Here is a 26,006-nt window from a genome sequence, read left to right as displayed (position 1 = left end):
ATATTCCGTCTGTTAAAAAAGCTGATTGGATACTGAAAAAATTAGTGCATAGTAAATTCATCACCAACAAAGCTAACACACACACACACACACACACACACAAAGAACTAATGGAATTACATTTGAGGTTTCACCCATTCTGAGCGTATTCATTTTAAATGAAAAAGAAGACCTAATCATAGATTTATTCAATCAAAAAGTATCCTTCACATACTGCACAGCGTAAGATGGGAAGATGGGTAAGTTTTTAAGTCCATACCTGTTCATGTGGGGTGTTGCTGAACACTTTCACACACACAGACACACGAACACAAAAAAGAAAATGAAAAGGGGAGGAGCGTCAGAGAGGTCTGAGCGTCTGGGTCCGAGTGTAGGAGCTGTCAGAGTCAGATTCAGATTCAGACGGGGAATTAGTCCGATAAAAGCTGAATTATCTGTGTTGGGATTAAAACGGGTCGTTATCGAATACTTTCCGGGTGGATATATCAGCTCAGAGAGGACGTTTGGCGCGGACACGGTAAGTTTTCCGCTGTTTTCCGTCGGCTGTGAAGTGGCTTTGTTATCAACAGGTGCTGCAGGAAGGAGCAACGGAGCTAGTTAGCCGCTAACATTAGCCTGATAAACGTTTAACAAAATCAACCCTCAGCGGCCAAACAAAGTGCGTTTGTGTGCCGGTGGAGGCGTCACACCGAGCGAAGGCGCCATATTCTCCGTGGAAACGAAGCTTGTTAGCGCAGACTGTGGCTGAACTGAACAGTCTCTTCCCTTAGCTGACGCTTGTCACTCGGAATTTGCGTTGTGTGTGTCCGTCAGTCGGTTGTCAGTCTCCTTCACACAGGAGCTGCCCCTCCACTTTCGGTAGGAGCAGTGTTGTGTGCTCAAGTTGTGTAATAGTTAAGAACACAGGGCTGTATTTAGTGGTTTTCAATGTTTCCATCCCGGAGTGCAGGCTGATGTGAGTTAATGTTTGCCTCGGTGGTTTCCACGCTTCTCAAACTGTGTAGAAGTGGCAGGTCCACAGGTCTGACCTGCTGTGAGCCCTAACTGACAAATACCTGAGTCATCTTTATCGCTGTGTCTACACAACACCGCACCACACCACCGAGAAGTGTGGAAATGGCACTGGTGATGATTAAGTTTAATTCTCTGCCTTTTAATCTGATTTGTCATGTTGGCTGTTTGAAATATCACACACGGCGTAAAATGGTGCAGTGTGACATAGATGGTGACCGTCTTCTTTGATTTCTGATATCGACATTTTTGACTTGAACGTAAGCGAGGACAAGTTTGACGAAAAACAGGCACAGATATAAAGAGACAGCAGAGACAGACCAACATTTTCCACAGTGATTGCTATCAGTGACAAGACTCCACAGTCAGCTAATGCTGGTGAATGACTACCTTTGCAGTGACATACTGTGGGGCTGAGGCTGTCAGCATAGTTTGATGATAATACTCTGCAGCCCTGGCACTTTAAATGACAGATTGCAAGAAGATTCTGTAGAAGTCATTGGGTTTAAGGGATAAACGCGTAATGCCTAACTCAATTTTTATAACACACAGACTAACTGCTTAGGTGTAGGATTGGAATTTAAGGAGTGAAAATGGTTATCTACACCGTTTACATTAACGTGACTGATACTAAGATCAGTATGAAACCAGAGCCTGGCCAAATACCAGACCAGTCCATTGTGCTGCTGTTGTTATGGATTATTTGTTGGTGAAAGATTGACAGTTTAGTTGAAAATTTACAAAATACAAATTTATAGATGCTGATTCCTAATACAGTTAAGAAAAATAATTTCAAATGTATAATGTATTGTGATTTTGTGCTATTTTGCATCAGCAGGGTCAGCCTTATGAACCTGGATGCAGCTGATTGAGTCACATGTTGTTTATGAATTTGCCAAGCTGCTTTTTGTCTTCAGTATTTCTTGTTTATGTTTGACTTCCTTGGTCAAACAGTGGGGAACAATATATTTCTTTCATGATTGTAAGTTTTCCCCATTGGTTTTGCTAATTCAAAATGATTGGACCAGTGTTGCCAACTCAGCATCATCAGACCCTCCACAAAAACTTAAATCATCTAGCGACAAATGTACCAGATTTTTGGACAAAGCTTGTCTGTAACTGGGCTGATAGCGACAGACTAGCATTCACGCTCACTCACACACTAATCCTAACCCTAACCCTGCTTTCAGGCAATTTAGAGTCAACAGTTAATCTAAACCTGCATGTATTTAGACTGTGGGAAGAAGTGGGAGGACTCTGGAGGGAACCTGCACAGGGAGAACACAGGAAGGCCCCAGGGCCCCTGGGAATCAAGCCCAGACGGTTTTTAATGTGAGTCAATGGTGCTAACCACCACGCCACCCTGCTGGTATAGCCAGTTACCTCTTGGTGCCTGTTGTTCATCTGTAAACAGCTGTATATTATATTATGTAGGACTAATGTATGTGAATACTAGTGCTTTGACATTTGATGACAAAGTGAAGGTGACATTTCCTGCACACACATGGACAGAGAGAGAGAGAGAGAGAGCAGTGAGGTGAAATGACAGACGTCCTCTGTTCTGCTCTCAATCTGGTTTTGTGACTTAATTCAGGCCCAAAGTTAGACTGATCAGGACAGCCAGATCAGGGTTAGACTGATGTAGCCACTTCAGCAAGGGCAGTTTTTGTCAGTTGCTTGCCGTCTCCTACCTCAAATATGATCAAGATTCCTCTTTACCTTGGTTAGTTAATGTGCTGCATTTTAGTGAGCTTTAATTATATTTCTTAGGCTATGAGGAAAAAAAGAAACCTTATCTTTTATTTCTTAATTGTCATACAGCTACATTAGATGAAGCATATACTGGGATATTTCTAAAGCAGCGGAAATACAAATAGTCAACATATTACTCTCCTCCACAACTATTCATGGAATCATTACATAATATTTGAAACCTATCCCATGCTTAGTGTACAATAGTTTTCGATAACTGAAATAGTTAATAGTAGATTAATGATAATAGTTCATCTCCTGTAATTCCGAACATGGTTTGGGACATAAAATATTTTATGTTAAGGCCTGTGTTACCGCTTTTTCCCGTCATGGCTCTTTTCCTCTTTGTCTGGTACATGCTGGTACAGCCCTTTTTAAGAATGCGCCTGCGTGTTTGAGTGTGTACTGCTAAACACGAGATAAGAGTCAGCTCTGCTTCTGCTCGCGATGACATTCCCAAAGCGCGCATCCACACACACACACACACATACACACACACACACACACACAGTCACACTCAGTGCTGTCAGTGGCCTGTGGTCTGTGGTTAGTATTTACCTGCTGTAGCTACAATTGTGATTCTGACTAAAAATCATCAAATTTCTGCTTAACTCTTCTTCTTATTATTATTATTATTATATATATATATATATATATATATATATATACACACTCACCAGCCACCATGCTAGTAACGGGTTGGACCCCCTTTTGCCTTCAGAACTGCCTCAATTCTTCGTGGCATAGATTCAACAAGGTGCTGGAAGCATTCCTCAGAGAGTTTGGCCCCTATTGACATGATGGCATCACACAGTTGCCGCAGAGTTGTCGGCTGCACATCCATGATGCGAATCTCCCGTTCCACCACATCCCAAAGATGCTCTATTGGATTGAGATCTGGTGACTATGGAGGCCATTTGAGTACAGTGAACTCATTGTCATGTTCAAGAAACCAGTCTGAGATGATTCCAGCTTTATGACATGGCGCATTATCCTGCTGAAAGTAGCCATCAGAAGTTGGGTACATTGTGGTCATAAAGGGATGGACATGGTCAGCAACAATACTCAGGTAGGCTGTGGCATTGCAACGATGCTCAATTGGTACCAAGGGGCCCAAAGAGTGCCAAGAAAATATTCCCCACACCATTACACCACCACCACCAGCCTGAACCGTTGATACAAGGCAGGATGGATCCATGCTTTCATGTTGTTGACGCCAAATTCTGACCCTACCATCCGAATGTCGCAGCAGAAATCGAGACTCATCAGACCAGGCAACGTTTTTCCAATCTTCTATTGTCCAATTTCGATGAGCTTGTGCAAATTGTAGCCTCAGTTTCCTGTTCTTAGCTGAAAGGAGTGGCACCCGGTGTGGTCTTCTGCTGCTGTAGCCCATCTGCCTCAAAGTTCGATGTACTGTGCGTTCAGAGATGCTCTTCTGCCTACCTTGGTTGTAACGGGTGGTTATTTGAGTCACTGTTGCCTTTCTATCAGCTCGAACCAGTCTGGCCATTCTCCTCTGACCTCTGGCATCAACAAGACATTTCCGCCCACAGAACTGCCGCTCACTGGATATTTTTTCTTTTTCGGACCATTCTTTGTAAACCCTAGAGATGGTTGTGCGTGAAAATCTCAGTAGATCAGCAGTTTCTGAAATACTCAGACCAGCCCTTCTGGCACCAACAACCATGCCACGTTCAAAGTCACTCAAATCACCTTTCTTCCCCATACTGATGCTCGGTTTGAACTGCAGGAGATTGTCTTGACCATGTCTACATGCCTAAATGCACTGAGCTGCCGCCATGTGATTGGCTGATTAGAAATTAAGTGTTAACGAGCAGTTGGACAGGTGTACCTAATGAAGTGGCCGGTGAGGGTATATATATATATATATATATTTTATCTGTATGTGCCCTACAGATAATATCCAACTAGGCTAGTGAGCGGTGATAGCTATCATGTCTTTGGGCTCATCATGTGGGAACCTCCTTTCACCGGTGTTTCGTATATATATATATATATGTCTGTTTTTAAAGCATATTCAAGAATGTGGTAGCTCCTAAGAATACATGTGTATATATATCATATATTATATATCTATACCACAAAGCTACTGCACTATTAAATGCCCTGTCAGTCTCCCCCTGTTGCTCGCCGGACAACCACATGGTGTGGGTTGGCTTTCATTCTGGAATTTGGGCATGCCCCGTGATTGCTCTTGGAGGCAGGTCTACAAAGTATAAGCAAGTAAAGCTTAAAATCTAAGCAGGTTGCACAACACTTGCTGATGATTTCACCTGAAGATATTCATTCATTCATTCATCTTCTACCACTTATCCATTTCTGAGTCATGGGGGTGCTGGAACCAATCCCAGCTCATATTGGGCGAAGGCAGGCTACAGCCCTGGACAGGTAGCCAATCCGACGCAGGGCCAACATAAAAAGACAGACAAACAACCACTCACACCCAGACCTACGGGCAATTTGGAGTCACCAATAAACCTAGACATGCATGTCTTTGGACTGTGAGAGGAAACCAGGGTACCCTGAGGAAATCCACACAGGCCACAGTGCTGCCCCATCTGAAGATATGTTACAGTTCAAAGCTGATTTTAATATAGGGATGTTGGATGTTGATGCTAGTCTTATGTGTGTACTCATCTGCTACTCTTTTGTCAAAACAGTGGGTTGCACCTGGTGGTGTAGCTGAGCAAGCAAAGATTTTTTTCATAGCCCCAGAAGATGTTAGTTGCTGCTTGTCATTGTAATAGTCTAAATCTGGCATCATCAAATGGTGGACCACAGACCTGTTACAATTCTAAAATTAATACAAAAAATAATCATTATTTTTCTCTGAAGGTTGTGGCTGTAGAGTACATGTGCAGTAATCTAGTTAAAATGAAAGGAGCGTCATCAATAGCCAAGCTAATCAAATCGATTGTTTATCTTTCAGCATCAGAGCATAGCGGAAGAAAGGACATGAGAGAAAATGCCTTTTTATTAAATTTTATTCAGAAGAAATTCAGTCTCTGTTTTCTTTTACTTGAAATGCAATAAAGACAACTACAGAATTGTTTTCCATTCAGTTGCTATACAAGTTCAGACTTGCTGGTATGTTGAAAGTATATTACTTTGAAAACACTTGAAATCTGACAATAAATTATTTAGAAATGTATTACGTCGTTGATTTTATTTACATCAGGGTAAACTATTTTGAGTGACATAAGATTCTGACCTCTGTTGGAAGGAAATTTTTGTAACTGGACCTCTTTGAATTTTAACTGAATAACCCAGGTCTAAATAAACAAGTATCACCCTGAGCTAGTCCTACAGTAAACATCAGGCCTTGAGTTAACATCACTCACCTTTACCCTTAAGAGAAAATTAAAGCACCTGTTATTCAGTCTTCGCATCTTGATGTCTAGATAACTTTAAGGCCTATGCCTATGCCCTGTATACAAAAATCTGCCTGGGGCCTTTCTGTGCAGAGTTTGCATGTTCTCTGCGTGTCTGCGTGGGTTTCCTCTGGGTACTCCGATTTCCTCCCACCGTGACTAAATTGTCCGTAGGTTTCAATGCAAGTGTTAGTGGTTGTTTGTCTCTGTCGTCTCTGTGTGTCTTTGTGTGTTGGCCCTTTGATGGACTGGCGACCTGTCCAGGATGTACCCTGCCCCTCACCCAGAATATTGGCTGGGATTGGCTCCAGCACCCCCTGCAACCTGGAAAAGGAAAAGCGGAAGAAGATGGATGGATGGATGCATGGATGATTCATCAGTTCTCATTGCATCCTGAACAATGAATTTTTGTTCATTGACTTGTTAACTATTGCAGTGGATGAGCAAGCTGTTGTCTGCAGCAATCAGCTTTTCCTTTGAGTAAAGCTGTCTGCTTATTGGTTGTCTCCAGGTTTCTGTTCATTCATGACATTAGATAAGTCGAACCTTTGTCATCTTCTCTGTGTTGCACTGCTGATTGACTTTACTGCCCTTGCCTGTAAATCAGCTTTGTCAGCTAGGTAGATAACCAGACCCCTAATGTGTTCAAAGATTACTCTATTAACTAAATTAACAAAAACTAATCTTTTTTTTCACTAGTTTCAGTGACGCATACAGAAAATCAGGAAATAGAATGTTTGTTGTAATATTTCTTTAATTGTCCTAACACAGCGTTGATGGGATTACATGATAGCACATTTCTGAAACACATTTGTTCTTCTAATAAATAAGTTTTGCATTAGAACCCTGAGAACCCAGTTGTTTTTGCTCAGGTTTGCTATTGTTATTGGTCTCCTGCTGTGGCTTCCAATGACTGGAATGTGGTAGAAACATGAGTGAAACCACATATGCGTTACCTGCCTTAAAAGTAAAAGCTCTCTAGGTCACATGATAGTGCTGTAATTAAAGGTTGAAAATGTAATTTTGTAAAGGCCATGCCCGTCACACCTTTTGCCCAATTGACTTGAAATTTGGCACACAAGTCCAGCTCTAAGGGCTCTAAAAAGCTTCTTGGGCCATTTAAAATAGCCTTGTGGGACTAGATTACAAAGATCAAAATTTGCATAAATTTTCTCTGGGTAGTTGTCAACCAAAATCCACAGTGTCATACTCATTTATGTAAGTAGGTACAGTTTATTCATCAAAATGTGCTATCATAAGACTTTGCTTTAATTTTCGTTTAATTTTAACAGCTCCCACCACATCCTCAGGTCTATTAAATCCAAATTTAATTTGTCTGTAGTGACAGGACATGTGACTTAAATCTTGCTTAGTTAATTTGAATCTCTTTTTTTGTTTTTGACTTTTAATTGCTGATCGCCCATTCCACACACACTGAACAACCAAGGCGACATGAAGAGAGGCTGTTCAACTGTTTCTTTGATGAAGGGAAAAAGGCCTTATAAGCATCTTTATCTAAAAATACAGCACCCAGATACAAATTATTTCTCCTCTACAGACTATTTCACAATAACACAATATTTCCAGGGGCTGTTGAGAACAAGACAACAGCCCTCTTTTAAAATGATTGCAACATCAACTATTCAAATTGTGTAAAAGTTATTTACTAATTGAAAATCAATGCACATCCCTAGTACAACAATTAGGATGTTTTTGGTTCTACTGAATATTACAATTTCTTACTTGATATCACTAAAGGAAAGGACATGGTTGCTGTTGAGTTTCTTGTCACTGAGTTTACTTTAGTATGTATCTTTTTCAGACTTCCTTCTTTTTGAGCTGATCCTCTGTGATAGATGTAATTCTTGTGGCAGACTTTCTTCTTAGTTTTTTCCTTTATATTCTAGGTGGCAGGTAAAGCTGTGACCTCATTTGCACAATTTATTTTCCTTACTGAGTAAATTGCATTGTAAGTGTCTATAGAAAGTCATGTAGGGTAATTTGGATTACCAAAACACTTGTAAGGCTCATTATGTCTCAATATAGACCAGAAGACATTAAAAGGTGCGCTAGTCCAGATGTGGACAGATAACAAAAAGCTAAAAATAATGATCACAAGTTTTATTTAACTAATCCCCTCTATTATGTAGATGCTTATTTCAGTCTTTATTTATGCTAATAGAACAATAGTCCTTATATAATATAGCTATATTTAGTTACACTGTTCTAATCAATAAACTATTTTAACTAAAGTCACTGCATGTTCTATGTCGTTAGTGTACTTTGATTGTTGTTTATTGTGTTTTCCTTCTTTTAAGTATACCTAATTTCACTTGTTACTGTTTCAGATAAGAGTGAAACACTGGTTGCATCATGACAACAAAGACCATTGCCATGAGAGTCCACTTGTAAAATTTTGTTATTGGAAAATTGTTTTGTTTCCCAAAGCTTAGCCTTGAACTGTTGCCTCAGCAGGACACGCATGCTTACACACATTCATGCAAGCTCACCAGGGGGTAAGCTGTGGTGACAGATGGTGTTATGCATGTGTGTGATACAGGAGTCCTTATTTTAGGTCATAGCTTCCTAATCCTGTGAGTGTTTCTTCAACAGTGTGCAGTCTAGATATATTCAGTCAGGATTTGAAACCAAACTTGGTGTAAAACCAAGCCCTACAGTACATCATCCTGTTAACAAATCTACAGCACATTCAGCACTTGGATCTTTCATTTTGAGCACTTGCTAGCAGCACAGTGGTGCACCTAACTTGTCTCAGTGACTTCTTCTCTGAATTCCAGCTAATGTAAACAATGGGCAAAGGGTTGGGGTGTAAAAACATTAGATGCACTTTTTTTTTCATATATAACCATTATTTTGGCAATTCAAAGAGAGTGCATGGTTGCTAACAGGGACCCACTAGAAGCTTTATATAACAGGCCTGCCATCCTTCAGACTTATTTCCGTTAATATAATGTGTTTTAATGTTAGGTCTTGACCCGGTTACTTAGGTCACAGCTCATATGAGCATTGTGGCTTGGACAGAAAAAACATGGAATTCTCATGTTCCAGTTATGGTAATAATGTAATGTTGCTCTCTTTGAATTGGCTTGATTAATTTCCAACAGGAAAGCACTTCTATAAAGTAAATTTGGCAGTGTGATTAGGCAGCTGTGACCCAAAGACAAACTCTGGGTGGTCAATGTGTGGTCAAACGCTAGTGCATCTATGAAGAATCCTCTGTTTCTGTGCACGTTGTAACTGTTTAACAATGTGAGCAGCTCAGAGAGGAAAACCCTCAACTCCAGGGGTAGGCAAGGCAAAGTGAAGTTCAGCTCTTTCTCATTAACTCAGCTGGCATGTAGCTGCACCATGATACCATGCAGGCTGTATGTGGATGTTTTAGTGCAGTTGTGCAAATGAATACAGAAGTTGACCAAAATGTAGTGTCAAAGAGAAGTTCTGTGTTAAAAGGAAGAAGCAGTTATTGGATTCTTTCAGTGGGTATCTTTTGAAAGTGGCTAAAACACAGCAGCATGTCCTCAGCTTCTGAACCAGTGGCCCTGCTTCTTCTCTAAACTGATCTGCATTTACTACAATTGAATTATCTTTCAGTTGTCACTGATGTTTTCTGGCCTGTACTTCTTACGATGAAGTATTTTGGAAAACTATTTGAGGCATACTCTAGATAAGAGCATTGCATACAACCTTGACCCACTGCAGTTTACTGCTCAGTCACATTGAACTGTGGAGGGTGCTGTGACAAGCTGTGTTTTCTGCAGGGTGTTTGCCTTAATCCTTAAGATCACAACTTGTTTGATGGGGGCATTGGGGTCTATCAATAACCGCATAGAGACATTTGCCCTACACTCACCAGACCAGGGGTCACCAACTCCAGTCCTGGAGGGCCACTGTCCTGCATGTTTTAGATGTTTCCTGCTGCAACACACCTGATTCAAATTAGTGGCTCCTTATCAGACCTCAGCAGAGCTTGATGATGAGCTGATCGTTTGAATCTGGTGTGTTGGAGTAGCTCTCCAGGACCCTTGCACTAGGCATACAAGACAACTATAAAGGCATACATAGGAAGGAGACTATGTGGTTTGGAGAAAACTAATGAGGTAACTGTTGAATTTAGAAAGTCCAGTTCTTATCACTGATGCTCCTGTGGACATTCTGACTTTCAGGCTTTCATATCAGACTCTCTCTCTGTGTCCCTGATGATCAACACACAATGGACTTCCTGTTATGACCAGAAAGAGCCTATATAATTAAGTAGGCTGCTGTAGCTTCACTCCTTTATGGAGTCAAACTAGTGTGGTTTGATGACCTTAATGAACTGGACCACAAAAAACTAAGGCCGTTAAAATGTATGGAACACCACTCCACACCACCCAGGACATTTACATCACCCTTTTTCTAGCACACCCACATATGGCCTGATCTCCACCAGTCAGTCAGAGAAACAGGTACAGAGTAGTCTGTCATAGCATGGGTCAACCCACTGAGGACACTGTTTCTGTAGTTGTGTTAGCTTAATATTTGTTATTGTAGGAGTGAGGCTTGCCCTTCAGTCGAACTCCTTACATCCTCCTGTACTCACCTCTACTCAGTCATGTCTGAGTGTCAGGCTGTAGAGTCTGATCAGCTGTTTCCTTCTCTTCCATTCATCTACAACTCAGTCCAATGTCTATGTTTCACTTTTTGCTATTTTTCACACAAAGGCTTATATTTTGAGGTCATGAGAACTTTGGATGTGGAAACTGAACAGTATTTTTTTATTGAAGTAATTAGCAAGTGACTTATGATTTAGAACATTTTTAACATTAAAATAATAATGCAGAAATGAATCCTTTGAAATTGTTGTCTACATGCAGAAAATGCATGTTCCCATCTTCATCCAGTTTGCATATACAAAGTGATACAATCTGTTTTAATTTTACTTAAATAATAGTTTTGCCCATGATGAAACCATGAAACATTCACAGCCTGCAAAAGGTGTACAAAATACTTGACTAATGGCATCAACAAAATCTATCTGGAGTAATTAGTTAAACTTGGATTTCAGTCAATGAGGCAACATTGTGACTAGGGGCTTGGAAATACTCTGACCTATGAAGTGTGTTGTGATCACCCACATACACAGCATACATGACACACTCTCCCTTCCCCCATCTGTGGAATTTTGTTCCCAGGGCTGAGCAGCATTCCTCGCTGCTGCATCATGGGACCTATCATCTGTGTGTGGTGTGTGTGTGTGCTTGCGCTTGTGCTTGTGCTTGTGCTCGTGCTCGTGCTTGTGTGTGTGTGTGTGTGTGTGTGTGTGTGTGTAGTCCTGTTGGTAAGAGATAGTTGTGAATGTGGCACTTAAAGATAAGGCATCCATCCATCTCTCACTGTTTATTTTTACCCTCTCTTGCTTTGTCTCTCCATCCATTCCTTCCGTGTTTGCCCTCTCTTGTGTTTTCCAGCATTTCTCTATCCTGCCGTTCTTCCCTTCCTCGACATATGGGCGTGGTTGGGGTAAAGATACCATGGGGACCACTCAGCAGCTGACAAACCTGTTGTCATGGTTATGCGTTGAGAGGGGGGCCTGTCTTGTCATTGTTGGGTAATGAACTAAAACGTAGAACTTTCCAGAAGAACTAAGCTAGAAATGCTCAACAAATCAGGCAATCACACAAGCATGGGCTATGTCCGAAATCACTCGATACTCCCTCTCTAGTCCACTATCAAGGGAGTGCTGTCCAAATGAATAGTGAGAATTATTGTATGCTGTATAGTTTACTCATAGTGTCCAACAATGCGTCATGAAAAGTTATGGTCACTGACTGAGCAATAAGTACCACCATGTGTTAAGTTCACAGTGAAGGCAAACCCACTTTGGCCTAACCCATTGGTTTTTGAGTTACTGTTCTGAAGTCTCCAGTTTGTAATTTGTCTTACTCCATCTTGGTTTTTTAAAACCAGAAGAAATCAGACCTCCTCTGTACTTAATCTTTATTGGGGGGTACAAAGTAGCCCCGCTGGAGTTTTGGAAATTGATATGTGACAAAATGTTAAAATATCATTGCATAATAAAATTACACACAGTAACTCTCAGCCTCTTTTTTATTTATTTATTTGATTTCAAAGTAGCTCTCAGTAAAAAGGTTTGGAGAGCCCTGGCATACAGTGGGAGGACTTTATCAGATAAAAATAGTGAGGAAGTGAGAAGAAAAAAAGGGTGTGTTTAATGTTTGAGCAGTGAGAGCAGCATGAGACTCTCCACCTGCTTCCACCTGTGAATGTTTCAGAGTACTAGTACCAGACTTCCATACACAGGAATAACAGAAACATACTTTAGGCTTGTTCTAATCACAACAGAAACTGCACTTTTGAAACGGGGACCCGACAGAGGACAACAACTCAGGCAGTCTCACATACCGGCCCTAATGTCAGGTTAAACTACAGATTTTTCTGTACAATGAGACATTCAGGCTTGTTTCTCTCATTTCATTTACTGTGAACTCTGAGTAGGCAAATACACATTCCTCCCCGGCTACAAGACATAGAATTGTAAATAAAAAAACAAACCAACATGTTTTTACATGTTAAAAGTGCTGAACATCAGAGACATCCAGTCTCCGCAGCCCTTCAATGCTTTCACCAAGGCGGTTCAATGGCCGGTGCCTCATTCCAAAGCGGCAAAACTGCCTGAAGGCACTCTCAGCCATGAATACTAGTCTGGCAGTAGCACCTCTCTCGCTCTCTCTCTCGCTCTCTGTTCTTGACCATAGGAACTGCATCTTTAGGTTTTGCAGGAATTTCCACCAAAGTAATGACATCTTACTCTTGCTCTCTCCACAGGTGACAGATCATGGCTGCCTTGTTTACTGAGCTGCCCTCCTAGACTTCTTTGCTAAACAGAAAAACATACCTAAGCATCCCTGGAATCTACACCAACACACACAGTCTCTTGACTTTTGGGTGTGTAGAGGATGACAACATCCCATTTAAACGGCCATGTTGCTGGGGAAGGGAGTGGAGGAGGAGGAGGAGGAGGAGCAGGAGATGAAGAACTGAGGGGAGGACAGCAGCACAGAGAAATGGCTGTTGACTGTCCAGGAGAACTGGGCAGTCGAATGCTGCCGCTCCGACGATCTGCACAACTGGAGAGGATAAGACAACACCAGGTATACACACCCACTCACACACTTGCTAACCAATAACTCCTTTGACTTGAAGTTGCTATCATTGTTCACATCATGCTAACTACACAGTGTCTGCATATAAATACATGAGCTGACTTCAAAAGGGCTGAGAGTAAAATCATAACTCAATTTTTTCATTGTACTTTAGAGTTACTGAGGTACTAATATTTTATATCTTCTACTTTCTGAATGAATTTTGATTTCAAGCAGATTTCTGACATCCATCGTATATAGTTAACATTAACCCCATCCTTATTTTGCCCTTTGACAATGACCAGTAGAAGCACATAGTGTTTCAGATGACTCAGTCTTGGTTCCATTTAATTGATGGCCAGACACTGGATTCTATATTTCCCTATAAACTTCAAAGTACTATCTTTATTAGACCCCACAACTTCCCTAATCCAGTTCTGTGTGAATTAAGTTCAGCTCACCTATGCATCCAAACTTTGATGACATTTCTCTTCCTCCTCCTTGATGCTCTACCAAGGTGGTAACGTGTCTGATGTGGGATACTCAACAATTTATGAAGACTTAAGGCACACAAAATGCCTTATTTTTAGCTATACTAACACAGTGAACATTAAAACAAAAATGTGTAATGATTTCAGAAAAACAACTAGTGATTACAACATTTGTCAAAGACATTTAATATTGATAGCAGCTGATTTTTTTTTTTTTTTTTTTTTTTTCATGGTGCTATAGTCATTACATAAGAAAACATATCTAACATGTAACAAGCTGCTAACGCAAGAAAACCAGTTGCGAGTTCAGCTGAATGGTTTTTAGCAACCAAGGGTTCTCCATCTCACTAAAGACAGAGCAGTACTGGCTCCAAGGTTGGACTGGGAGAGATTCTGAAGTTGTCTATGAGTGAAAGACCTAATTCGAAATCATAATCACATGTGGTAGAGGTTTTCAGTTGACCACATCTTATCATATAGGATACAAGTTCTGGTAGCTAAGTTAGAACTGAGATTATAATTGGATAATGATATGAGTTTGAAAATTGGGTTTCCGTTGAAAACCTAATGTTGGCTTGACGTCTAATTATAGTAAGGTAACGCTGACTAAATGTTGGATGATGGTTGCTTGCTTATCACTACTAATCACTACATAATAACCAAGAACCAATATTAATACAACGTCCCTGTGTCAGCTGGGAATCCTCCGACAATCCATCAAGCAGAGCGGCTTCGTCGCTTACCAAAGTCGCACGAAACCATTTTGACAGATTTTTGAGCGCAGTGTACCACATAATTGGTTTGAGGTCAGTAAGCACAACAAGAATTCATACATAAGGCGCACCGGATTATAAGGCACACTGCAGATTTTTGAGAAAATTTAAGTGTGCCGTATAGTGCGAAAAATACAGTAAATGCTATTTGAATCAGGGATGAATTGATTAGATTGTGTTAGTTAAAGGTTAAATTTGACTAAGGTAAGTTAAATGTAAAATTTTTGGCCCTTGAATGCGATATCGTCTGATGATCTTGAAGGAATTTGTTCCTTTGGGCTTTAAGAGGGACTGGTTAGAATTTCGGGTAGAAAGGGTCAAGGTCACAAGTTTTCAGCCTTAACTCACTGACTCATTCTCTTAATTAATACACAATTTAGCTTAAATCCCTAGTGATTTTTTTAATTATATTTATATATATTTCTTTTCCATTCAAGTTATATTGTTAGTCAGTGTAGGAATTATCACTTCAGGAATTAATTGTCATGATGAACAGAAATTTTTGAGGCAGAATGGAGCAGGAAAATGACACACAGAAAATTGTGTTTTTCTGATGTACAATGAATGAATGCTGTATGTATGCATGAATTGTATTCTTTTTCTGTGTTTCATTTTTCTGTGCGTATGTGTGTTAGGAGGACCTTCGGCGTCGTAGAGAGGAGGAGGGTCGTCAGCTGGACCTTAATGCCTCACTCAGGCTCAGGAAGCTCTCCCAGAATCCCCACATCGGCATTGACAACCCCACATTCCTGGAGGATGCATGTATACCGCAGCAGCCAGTCCTGAGCAGCCAGTACACACATGTACCGCTGGGTAAAACACACAGTTAACATTGCAACAGGTTATTTCAGGAAAGATCTCTGAGTAAAAGAATAGAAAAATAGGTTGCTGGATGGATCTGGAAAGGGAGTGGGGGTAGAAATGGAGATGGATAGAGGAAGTTGGGAGAGGGAAGGAATGTGAGGAAGACTTGTCTGCTGTCAAGGAGGAAATTCCTTACTGAGGGAGAGACGCACACAAGAGGATCTTGAGGGAGACTTAATTAAAATGTTGTCAAGGGTGGTATTGTTTTCGCACTCATATAATTACACAAATAGGCACACACACTGTACAACCCAAAGCCCGGTTAGGAAAATGAGAAGCTCACTTACTTACATGTTCATCTGGAGCCAGAACAAGCTAGCTAAAGCTCTGCATTTTTGAAATCTGTGTCATTTAGAGCTTTGTCTTCTCTGGTCTTTGATTGTTGTCTGTTGTATTTATGTCTGTATGTTTCATACAGAGTTGGAGGAGTTGCTGTTGTCTCTGAAGCAGGTCCGGAGCTGTCTGTCCGACCAACAGAGTCAGAATGACATTGAATTGGTACTTGCACTACTAAACAAGGTAATATAAAGGGAATTAGATGGGCAGAGCCTTGGGTGAATTTGTAATTGTGGTATTTTTCATTACTAACTTCCAAGAGGTTTGTGAAGGTTTAGCAGTGTCATCCAAGGTGAAGTATCCGTGACAACAGGGGCCTAACAAGATTCCTCCATCTGGAATGAGGGCTTAATTTCAGGAGGATGAGGGTTGAGACAAAAGCTGTGTCCCATTTTAGGGGCTACATTCTTTGGAGGACACAGTCCATAAAGCTGTGGTCCTTCATGACCGTTATACACTAGTCTATGGAGCATTTTTCTTTGTTTCATCAGCCGTGCCTGCCTTACCATTCGCTAAGTTGGACCTTGATAGTACATAAGCTAAAAACGACCCCTGAGGTTTTAAGGCAGTTGGTTTTAACAGCTGTTTTATTAGCTAAAATCCAGTACTTGGGTTGAAGAATGTAATCTTCATGCTCTCTGCTGGTGTATTTTGTTGGTGCTCTCAGCCTATGAAGGATGTGACAGGATGTGACAGTTAAATTTCATACAGTCTTCAAATGCTGCCTCTGATAGATGCAGCCCCTGAATTGGGAGACAGATAATAACAATAGTTTTAGACTAACCCTAACTCCACTGAAGCAACAGTGTTACATTTTTATAAATTTGATCTTCTTGTGCACAAATAGTACAAATAAAGTTTTTTTGTCTTTAAACCTTATTTTTATTTTATTTGTTTTAATTTTAATAAATAGTTTACGAAAATGCAAAAATGCGACTTCACGAGATTCACAAGACCATTTTATTGTTGTTGTGATTTCTATTGTTTTTGTTTCAGTGCATATATATGTGTATGTTTGTGTGTGTATGAGAGTGAGAGAAAATTGACTACTTTTATTGCTTTTATTGCTTGCTTTTATTCTGTGAAAACAAACAAAGTTTGATTGAATGTAGTAGCACATCTGTATCCCATTCTTTTGTGGATAATATTTAATGATCTGTATGAACACAGACTCAAGCATTTTGATAATCTGTCGCAGAAAAGTAGCAATGCTGTAGGCTGTGCATGTTCATAGAATGGATGTCAACTTCAGTTGAATGATGTAATTTTTCTCCTTCAGTCTGATTTCCAGTCAGCACTGAAGATCCATAATGCTGTGGCTACCAGCATGCATCGGCCCTCACCTCCATACCCACACACAAGCCAGGCCCTTCAGCTGGCTATGGAGGTAATACACGCTGATCTAACTTTCAGTGCTTTTCAATTATCCTTTAATTCTTTGACACTCCTTGGTGCATACTGTTCATATAAAACACTTTGTGCCAACCATACACGCACACGCACTCATATGCGCACAATGAAAGTTCAGGTCAGTGAATGTTGAATAATGGAGTTGGAAACAGAGCATCTCTGTTCCAGATCAATTAAAAATGAAACACTGGTGCTTACAGTATATGCACATGCACACACAAACTCCTGCATATACAAACAGCCTTGTCCGCCAAATTCTCTTTTATCATAGCCATTGTCCATATCAGTTCAAAGTGTATTAAGCCCATCGTGTTGGACTGAGCAACTTAACGAGTCAAACTCTGCAGGGTAGTTTCTGACTGAATACCAGCTCACACCAGGTGAACCAGGGCCAATTCAAAATGAAGTTAAAAACAGGTTGCTTGTTCTATCAGGGCTCTAATTATTGTCCTGCCACAGTTTTGAGCTGGCAAGCTGCAAGAGGTATTCATGGCTCATTTCAGTGGAATCTCATTAAAGACCAACACATTATTTCTGCTCTGTGACAGCTTGTCCACCCCAGCTTAGGTTCACACTGTACTCAGAAATTAACCTAACCCTAACCCCTAAGTGAAAATGAAATAACACAAAAAAGCCACATTGGGCATAACCCCAATAACTGCAGTTGAACTTTGTCTAGTTCACTCCCAACAATAAATTCAAAAGAGTTCTGAACAAGACCAATGTCAGATTTAAAACAGCCTTACCCACTACAAATGTGGGTTTTAAACTATTAGTTTGATTTTAAATTGATTACCGATTCCAAAATTACTCTTAATTCAAAAGTGATGGTACTAGGTCATAAAGTAGAATATGCTATATAGTCAACATAGTTCTATTTGTATTCATTAGGTCTATCACTTATTTGTGATGAAGTTGCACTGAAACATCAATTTCAGCTAACAGAAGCTAACAGACCAGACCATGAAACTATAGCTAACCTGACAGGCAAGGCCATGACTGAAGCCAAAAGATAGATAGATAATAAGAAGATAGAAGATAACAAGCTAGGCATTTCAAATGTTCCGAGGCTAAAAACTTGCGCTATAAAAATCAAATGAGGCTATGAAGATGTGGCTTCTGTATAAGAGTTTCTCAGATAAATAAGTGGTCACAAAAGCGAATGATGATGGTCTTTTCACTGAACAGTTCAGCGGCTAACAGCAGCTACTGTGCACTTTAAAGGTGGAATTGTTATCCTATCCCAAAAAAATGTAAATATTTGTAAATCAATAAAGACATCTCAAATTACTTTCACGATATGTCACAATATGACAACTTTCGCCAATTGATTTGGTATTGTCAGCTTTCCTGAAGACACACACTTATCCTGATGTTTAAACATGTTTAAAGTTGCAGATAACATTGGCCAAGTTCCTGTTTCCACTTGAGGTTATAAAATCAGAGATGAGCCCAAATGCTACTTTTAGTGAAAGAGTTATCTCTGCTTTCCTTCTTACATGACACTTTTCTTGCTTCCTGCTTGTCATCGCCTCCACCACTGTGCAACTTTCCCCCATCAATATATCAAATCAAATCAAATCATATTTATTTGTATTGTGCCAAATCATAACAAAGTTACATCAAGGCACTTCAAATATAGAACAGGTTTAGACCAAACTAGGAAGGAAGTGTAGGAAGGAACATGATACTGCATGAGGTTCATGGAAATGATGCTGTAGTGCGGAATTATTGAGGATAAGGGAGCAGCAGGTGTTGCAGGAACATGGGATGGCAATGAGTCACCACCTGCAGGATGAGGACACGGAGAGAGAGGAGAGGAACTGGGAGAGACAGAGATTTTGGGAAAACATGGTTAGTAAATGCAGTACACATGCTTAGAACTGGAAGAAACAGGGATTTTTAATAAGCATGGGGGGGGGTAAAGAGAGAGAGATGCTCAGTCGTTCCCCCAGTAGCCCAGGCCTATAGCAGCATAGCTAAAGAGTAGATGAACTTTAACTTATTGACTATAAGCTCTGTCATACAGGAAAGTTTTAAGCCTGGTTTTGAAAATTGCTAAACAGTCCGCCCCCCGGACTGATACTGGAAGTTGGTTCCATAGAAGAAGAGCCTGATAACTGAAAGATCTGCCTCCAGATTTACTCTTGGATACTCCAGGAACCACAAGTAAACCTCCATCTAGAGAGCGGAGTGGCCTACTAGGACAGTAAGGAACTATGAGCTCTCTGAGATATGATGGAGCTTGGCCATTAAGAGCTTTATATGTTAACAGGGGGATTTTAAATTCTGCTCTGTATTTCACCAGCAGCCAATGAAGAGCAGCTAACACAGGAGAGATGTGATCTCTTTTCCCGGTTCCTGCATCACCATATAAAGAAAGGAATGGTTGCATGTACTATGATAGTATTGTACCTGCTTTCCATAATATCAGTGATGATGAGTATGTGTTATTGCCCTGGTTTCAGGTCAGGAATCTCATCCAGTCAAGTCAGAATAAAGAGGTACTGGAACTCCACAGCCTGCTGTCAGACACACACATCCAGGTAGTGCACGCTTGGACTGCTCACTCTCAAAGCTGTTTTAATGTGACTGTCACTGATACAGACCTATAGCTGACTGTGTTGCATGTTTGTGTTCCAGTCATTGCTTCTAGCACATGACAGCATAGCAGAGAGTGAAATGGAGCCTGAACCTCAGCCTGCTCAAGGAGAAACACTGACCCAGTGGGGAGGAGAGACCGTCAAGATAGTTCGCATAGAGAAAGCGCGAGATATACCACTGGTAAGACACACATCCACTCAACATCCAGAGGGAGCTGGCATCTTCCCAGCTCCCAGCCCTAACCCTCCATCCAAGTGGTGATGGCACAACGTCATGTGTTTATGTAGTATCAACCCTTTGGACCTCTGTAGTCCTATCAGTCACTGAAGCACTTGACAAAGATTGCTTCTACGACACATACACGCACACACACACACACACACACACACACACACGTGTGTTTGCTTTATATATGAGAAGGACACTCAGGCAACTCAATGCAAACTAGAGAAGCCAGGTTGCACAATGGTTCTGCTGGTTCTTTATCAGGCTGTTGATCCTGGTTCCAACAGTGTTACAGGAGTGCAGAGCTGGATGGAGTTGTCCTTGAACCATCCACCTCCTGTGTGTCTTCATAATTAAGTTTGAGCTTTTACTGTCATTTACAAATGTTAGGGGTTGTGGTGACATTACATGACAAAATAAACCCTGTAAAGAACACTCTCTTCTTCCTGCTGTCCCTATGTATCTGTGTCTGCATTCCACAGGGAGCAACTGTCCGTAATGAAATGGACAGTGTTGTAATTAGTCGTATTGTTCGAGGTGGAGCAGCTGAGCGAAGTGGTCTTTTATCAGAAGGAGATGAAATCTTGGAGATAAATGGCATCGAGATCAGAGGAAAGGACGTCAACCAAGTCTTTGACATTCTAGTGAGTTTATTCTCAGGTCTTAAACTCATTGATATAAACCAGCCATGGATGGTAGCAAAGAATTTTTACTGTCATTTATAGCTATTACTAATAATCTGATATTGACTATGTCAGTGTCTGTTTGTCTATATGTTAGATATACATTTTACTACCTAATATTCAGATGTACCTCATGGTGTACAAAAACAGTGATACCACGGTGATACACACAGTGATGCAAAATATTAATGAATCAGTGCGTTTCTCCCTCTGTGTCCTTCCCTCCCTCACTTTCAATGTGTTTCAGGCGGACATGCATGGCCTACTGACCTTTGTGCTGATTCCCAGTAATCACAGCAAGCCTCCTCCTGTCAAAGAGACTGTGGTGAGTGATGAGTCCTCAATGTGACTACAATATGAAAAGTTAGTTTTTTCTGGAAGAAAGAAAATTTTATCAAATTGACAATTGAACCGAAGATTTCTTGCCAGTTAACCGAAATCAATTGCTGATTATTCAGAAAGCACTGATACATTAATGTTAACTGGAAAACATGCTCATCTTTGCTACTCTAGTTTATAGTCTCTGGGATTTGTCATCTTTCTCTCTGCAGATCCATGTGAAGGCACACTTTGACTACGACCCCTCAGATGACCCTTATGTGCCATGCAGAGAGCTGGGCCTATCTTTCCAAAAAGGAGACATTCTCCATATTATCAGTCAGTCAGACCCCAACTGGTGGCAGGCATACCGGGACGGAGATGAGGATAACCAGCCACTAGCTGGACTGGTTCCAGGTGCTGCTCTCTGTCTGTGGTTGGGAGGGACTTTTTGGGGGAGCTTGTGCAGAATCCTCAGTCCTGTGGGTAAACACAAATTTTTTTCCACAGGCAAAAGTTTTCAGCAGCAGAGAGAAGCCATGAAGCAGACCATAGAGGAAGACAAGGAGCCTGAAAAGCCTGGTCAGTTCCTTCTTTTATATATATATATATATATATACTCGACAACTGAACTAAGTTGACATTCCATCTCTTATCTATTTAATCTATTCTGTTTATCTATTGTCCAGTCCCCCCCCCAGCTTCACATACATAAATCCAAACATAAGACCAATTTGGATGTCAGTTTTATTTTCCAAACAAACAATTCACTGAGTAAAGTTCACATGGCTCTTTCCAATCATATTTAAAAGCCCCCTCTGCGTCTGTTTCCAGGGAAGCTGTGGTGTGCAAAGAAGAACAAGAGGAAGAGAAAGAAGCTGCTATACAACACTCACAGGAATGATGGTATGACAATAGTCATATTGGCGTCATACCAGCAACATGACGTAAAATTAACAACTTTAAGGGTGGCACTCATTCACAAAGCTCTATTGTGAAAGCTTCCAAACTACTGCAATCTCTCAATAAATGCAGAATACAATCCTGGCACTACTTGACCCTCAATGCCCCTCAAATCTGTCAACATTGACAGAGATGTTTTCAGATATTATGACATTTTCTGTCCTCAAACTAGACATAGAATTTCCCTTTGGATATTTTAGCGGTTTCTCATTTTATGGCCATTATAAATGTTACTTGCAATTAGCTTCTGAGTTTCCTGTTATGTGTTGTGTTGGCCTTGGCCCTTCTTATTCTCAGGTCTCTCTGAGAAGAGATGTTGGTCTCAATGAGACTGAGCGACTGCTTATATAAAGATTAGATAAATATGATGTGGCTTTCCCATCACATGCACACAGAACAGATACACACAGCATATAGAGTAAAATCATGTGAGTATATCCTGCTAAAATTAAATTGATGTGGAGTCATTCACAAAAGTGTGAGGAAAAAGTGAGGCGTAAATTGGTAACAATTTTATTATAATAGACAAGTCAAGTGTTCAAAATTCTAAAACAATCTTATGAAAAGTTGCCAGATTAATTTCACAGTAAAAGATGTAGTAAACTTAATATGTTTGTGTGTAAGTGCATGCAGGGAGTACATCCAGGATGTATTGTAGTTAAGAAGGTGAATAGTTCGGACTTTATTCCTACACTGTGACTTGATAGAAGACTCTAAAGAGCTTGCTTAAATATTTAATACATTTATATATTTTTTAAACTCAATATCATCACACATGGGAGGACTGATGGTGTCTCACAGCTTTTATGTTGGACCGTTTGTCACCACATGCTTCCTCTGTGCTCTCCCTTGGTCCAGATCTTGATAATGAGGAGATTCTCACCTATGAGGAGATGGCTTTGTACCACCAGCCAGCCAACAGGAAGAGGCCAATTGCACTGATTGGTCCAACCAGCTGTGGTCAGGGAGAACTAAGGCAGAGACTCCTCAGCAACCAACCAGAACGCTTCGCTGGAGCTGTTCCCCGTGAGACACACACACAGGTGCACGCCCGTAAGACACCTGAATCCTTATGTGTGTGAATGAACAAAGAGTTTTTGCTTGTGTGTTTTGCAGACACCACACGGAGCCGCAGAGAAGGGGAGCTCAGTGGGCGAGACTATCACTTTGTGTCTCGTCAGACCTTTGAAGCAGAACTGGCAGCCGGTAAGTGTTGATGTTGTGACAGCTTTCAGCTGTTTCCAAGAGGACAGACTTTCTTCTGTAAGAAAATACAGTAGTTAGAAAACCTTCATTCCAAATCTTAACCTCAGCATCATATAATCATCAAAGTGACAAAGTGATTGTGGTGATTGTGCAAATTTGTCAAAAATAAAAGTTGTTTCACCAGACTATATTCTCATTGTGGGTTCTTTTTTTCATGTTTCTTTAATTTTCCTGTTGATAGATGCAAATTAAAACATGACAATAATCTAAAACTTTAATGCATTACTTTATTTGGATTCCACATATTGCATTATTTTCTGCTTGCACCTCATATTACTGCTCCTGTGGAAAAACTGTAAATATAACTTTATACAACAATAATAGTTTATATAGTAAAATGATTATAATTAACCAGAAATATTTTGGTTTTTGGACTTTTCTCAGGGAAGCTGATCGAGTCTGGTGAGTTTGAGAAGAACCTGTATGGAACCAGTACAGACTCAGTGCGACAGGTCATCAACACTGGAAAAATCTGTGTGCTCTGTCTACACACGCAGGTTGGTATATACTCACATAAAGCAGGGTGGTATAGTAAGATTAGAGAAAATCAAAGTTGGCTCTACTTCTTAACTTAACGTGTGTGTGTGTGTGTGTGTGTGTGTGTGTGTGTGTGTGTGTGTGTGTGTGTGTGTGTGTGTGTGTGTGTGTGTGTGTGTGTGTGTGTGTGTGTGTGTGTGTGTGTGTGTGTGTGTGTGTGTGTGTGTGTGTACAGGCTCTCAAGGTGCTAAGGAGTTCAGACTTAAAGCCTTACATCATCTTCATTGCTCCGCCCTCCCAGGAGCGACTCAGAGCCTTGCTGGCTAAAGAAAACAAGAACCCTAAGGTTCCTATCCAACTGTCTAAACTGTCTGCTTACACTCAGTCAAGGATAAATATTGCTGGTGTTTACATGTGCAGTGTGTTTGCCTCAGTAATGTGTCTTTGTTTGTGTGGGTATGTGCGTTGTGTACAGCCTGAGGAGCTTCGAGACATCATAGAGAAAGCCCGGGAGATGGAGCAGACCTGTGGCCACCTGTTTGATGCCGTCATCGTGAACACAGACCAAGACAAAGCCTACAATGAGCTGCTACGACTGATCAACAAACTGGACACTGAACCTCAGTGGGTGCCCTGCTCCTGGCTGCGCTGAGGGCATACTCACAATCACATATGGTTCAAAGAGTAGATACACACAGCACATTTCTTCAGATTTTACTAACTGGACCCACAAACACGTGAAGTTTTTACACAGTGTACTGTGGTCACGGATATTATACAGAGAAAAACTAATCATTTCGAGAATAAAGTTGTAATATTATGAGAATAAAAATTTTATAAATCACAATACTGTGAAATGAATTTGTAATTTTACAAGAGAAGGTCATGGCAATATTGCAATATTATTGTAACAGAATTACAAGATAATGGTGTACTTTTACAAGAGAAAGTTTTAGTATTTTGAAATGCCAAGAAAACAAGAAAAACAAAAAGTTATGTTGATGCAAAGTTGTGATTACGTTAGATGAATTGGTTTTAGCATTTTCTAACTACTTTCACATTACCAGTAAAGTTATGGTCAGTCAGAAAGAACAACTTAACAACACATAAATTGCTAATTATTAACCCCTTTGCATTCCCTCATTTCACATGTAAACCCATAAGGGCTGTCATTTAATTGTCATGCATGAAATAAATTTCTCACACTGGAAATTATTACTTTTATAATTGATTAGTTTATATTACCACATGTTATAAGGACATTATATACAGATTTCAGCCATGACAGCCATGACATTTCAAAATTTTCTAAAAATTTAAAATTTAAATTTAAAAAAATAATACTCTGATTTTAATTTATTACAATGCAGTTTTTCTTAATTCTTTTTTTTTTGTTTGTTTGTTAAAAAAGGATGGTATTAAATAATTATATGACCTTTCTTACAAAATAACAATTTAACTAAGCTAAAATATTTAACTGCTACTTAAGTATTGTAACTTTAATGATAAAATGGCAACTTTATTCTTGCAATGGTTTGTTATCTCACATTTAATTTTTTTGCTTCTCAAAATAACTTTTTTTTGTATATTTTGACATTGCCTTTAAATGTTCTGACTTTCTACTTGCAAAAGTTCAACGTTATTCTTCTAATTTCATGACATTTTCTTATAAACTTTTGACAGTCTCCAAACTACAAGTTAAATCTGTGTCCTTAATCATAACAAGCCATTCTACCTTAACAAACCTTTTCTGCTACGACTTCATTCACAGAATTTTATATCAAGTCTCTGTCCTCATGATTCCATGACTTTATTTTTACAATATATTTTCTTAGAAAATTACAACTTTGTTGAAGCATTAATTTCTTTTCTTCTTCTTACTCATAACATTACAACATTTTCTCTAGAGTAGATTCTCTGCACACAATCAACATCTTCTAGAATCTATTGACCTGGCAGCACTGATAATTATAAATCCATATTGTGTACAGACCATTCCTGAAAGGAAGGAACTCCTCAACAAGCTGATCTCAAATGACGCTGAACTGATCCATGATGTTTTTAGCCATTAGACATTTTTATGATATCACAGAAAACTTCTGTCACCGGATTTTTATTTCAGTTGTTGTTTTACCTTTCAGACTTTTAAGTACTTTGTTGCAGTGCTGAGATTTTTGTTGTAATGTTCTCCTTTAAGAGCTTTTCAGTCTTGAGGATGCTGGGCCTCTTTCATTACGCAGCCTTTGACTTTATCCTGTTACCATTTAAATAATGA

At 40.0% G+C, this 26,006-nt stretch overlaps 1 protein-coding gene across 1 annotated transcript; it reads left to right on the top strand.

Moving 5' to 3' along the window:
• The first annotated feature begins 356 nt into the window (after window positions 1-356).
• On the top strand, window positions 357-25,053 carry pals1a (protein associated with LIN7 1, MAGUK p55 family member a). The gene is made up of 17 exons (XM_029494353.1): window positions 357-517; window positions 13,005-13,330; window positions 15,221-15,398; window positions 15,868-15,968; window positions 17,065-17,172; window positions 19,664-19,741; window positions 19,839-19,979; window positions 20,507-20,668; window positions 20,955-21,032; window positions 21,259-21,442; window positions 21,536-21,607; window positions 21,860-21,931; window positions 22,847-23,014; window positions 23,105-23,194; window positions 23,639-23,751; window positions 23,967-24,077; window positions 24,207-25,053. The coding sequence occupies exons 2-17, from the start codon at window positions 13,136-13,138 to the stop codon at window positions 24,381-24,383; spliced, it is 2,028 nt and encodes a 675-aa protein (XP_029350213.1). The 5' UTR covers window positions 357-517; window positions 13,005-13,135; the 3' UTR covers window positions 24,384-25,053.
• The last annotated feature ends 953 nt before the right edge of the window (window positions 25,054-26,006 follow it).

The sequence above is a fragment of the Echeneis naucrates genome, chromosome 22 (assembly GCF_900963305.1).
Source record: "Echeneis naucrates chromosome 22, fEcheNa1.1, whole genome shotgun sequence".
Taxonomy (NCBI): domain Eukaryota; kingdom Metazoa; phylum Chordata; class Actinopteri; order Carangiformes; family Echeneidae; genus Echeneis; species Echeneis naucrates.
This window is presented reverse-complemented; position numbering and strand designations above follow the sequence as displayed.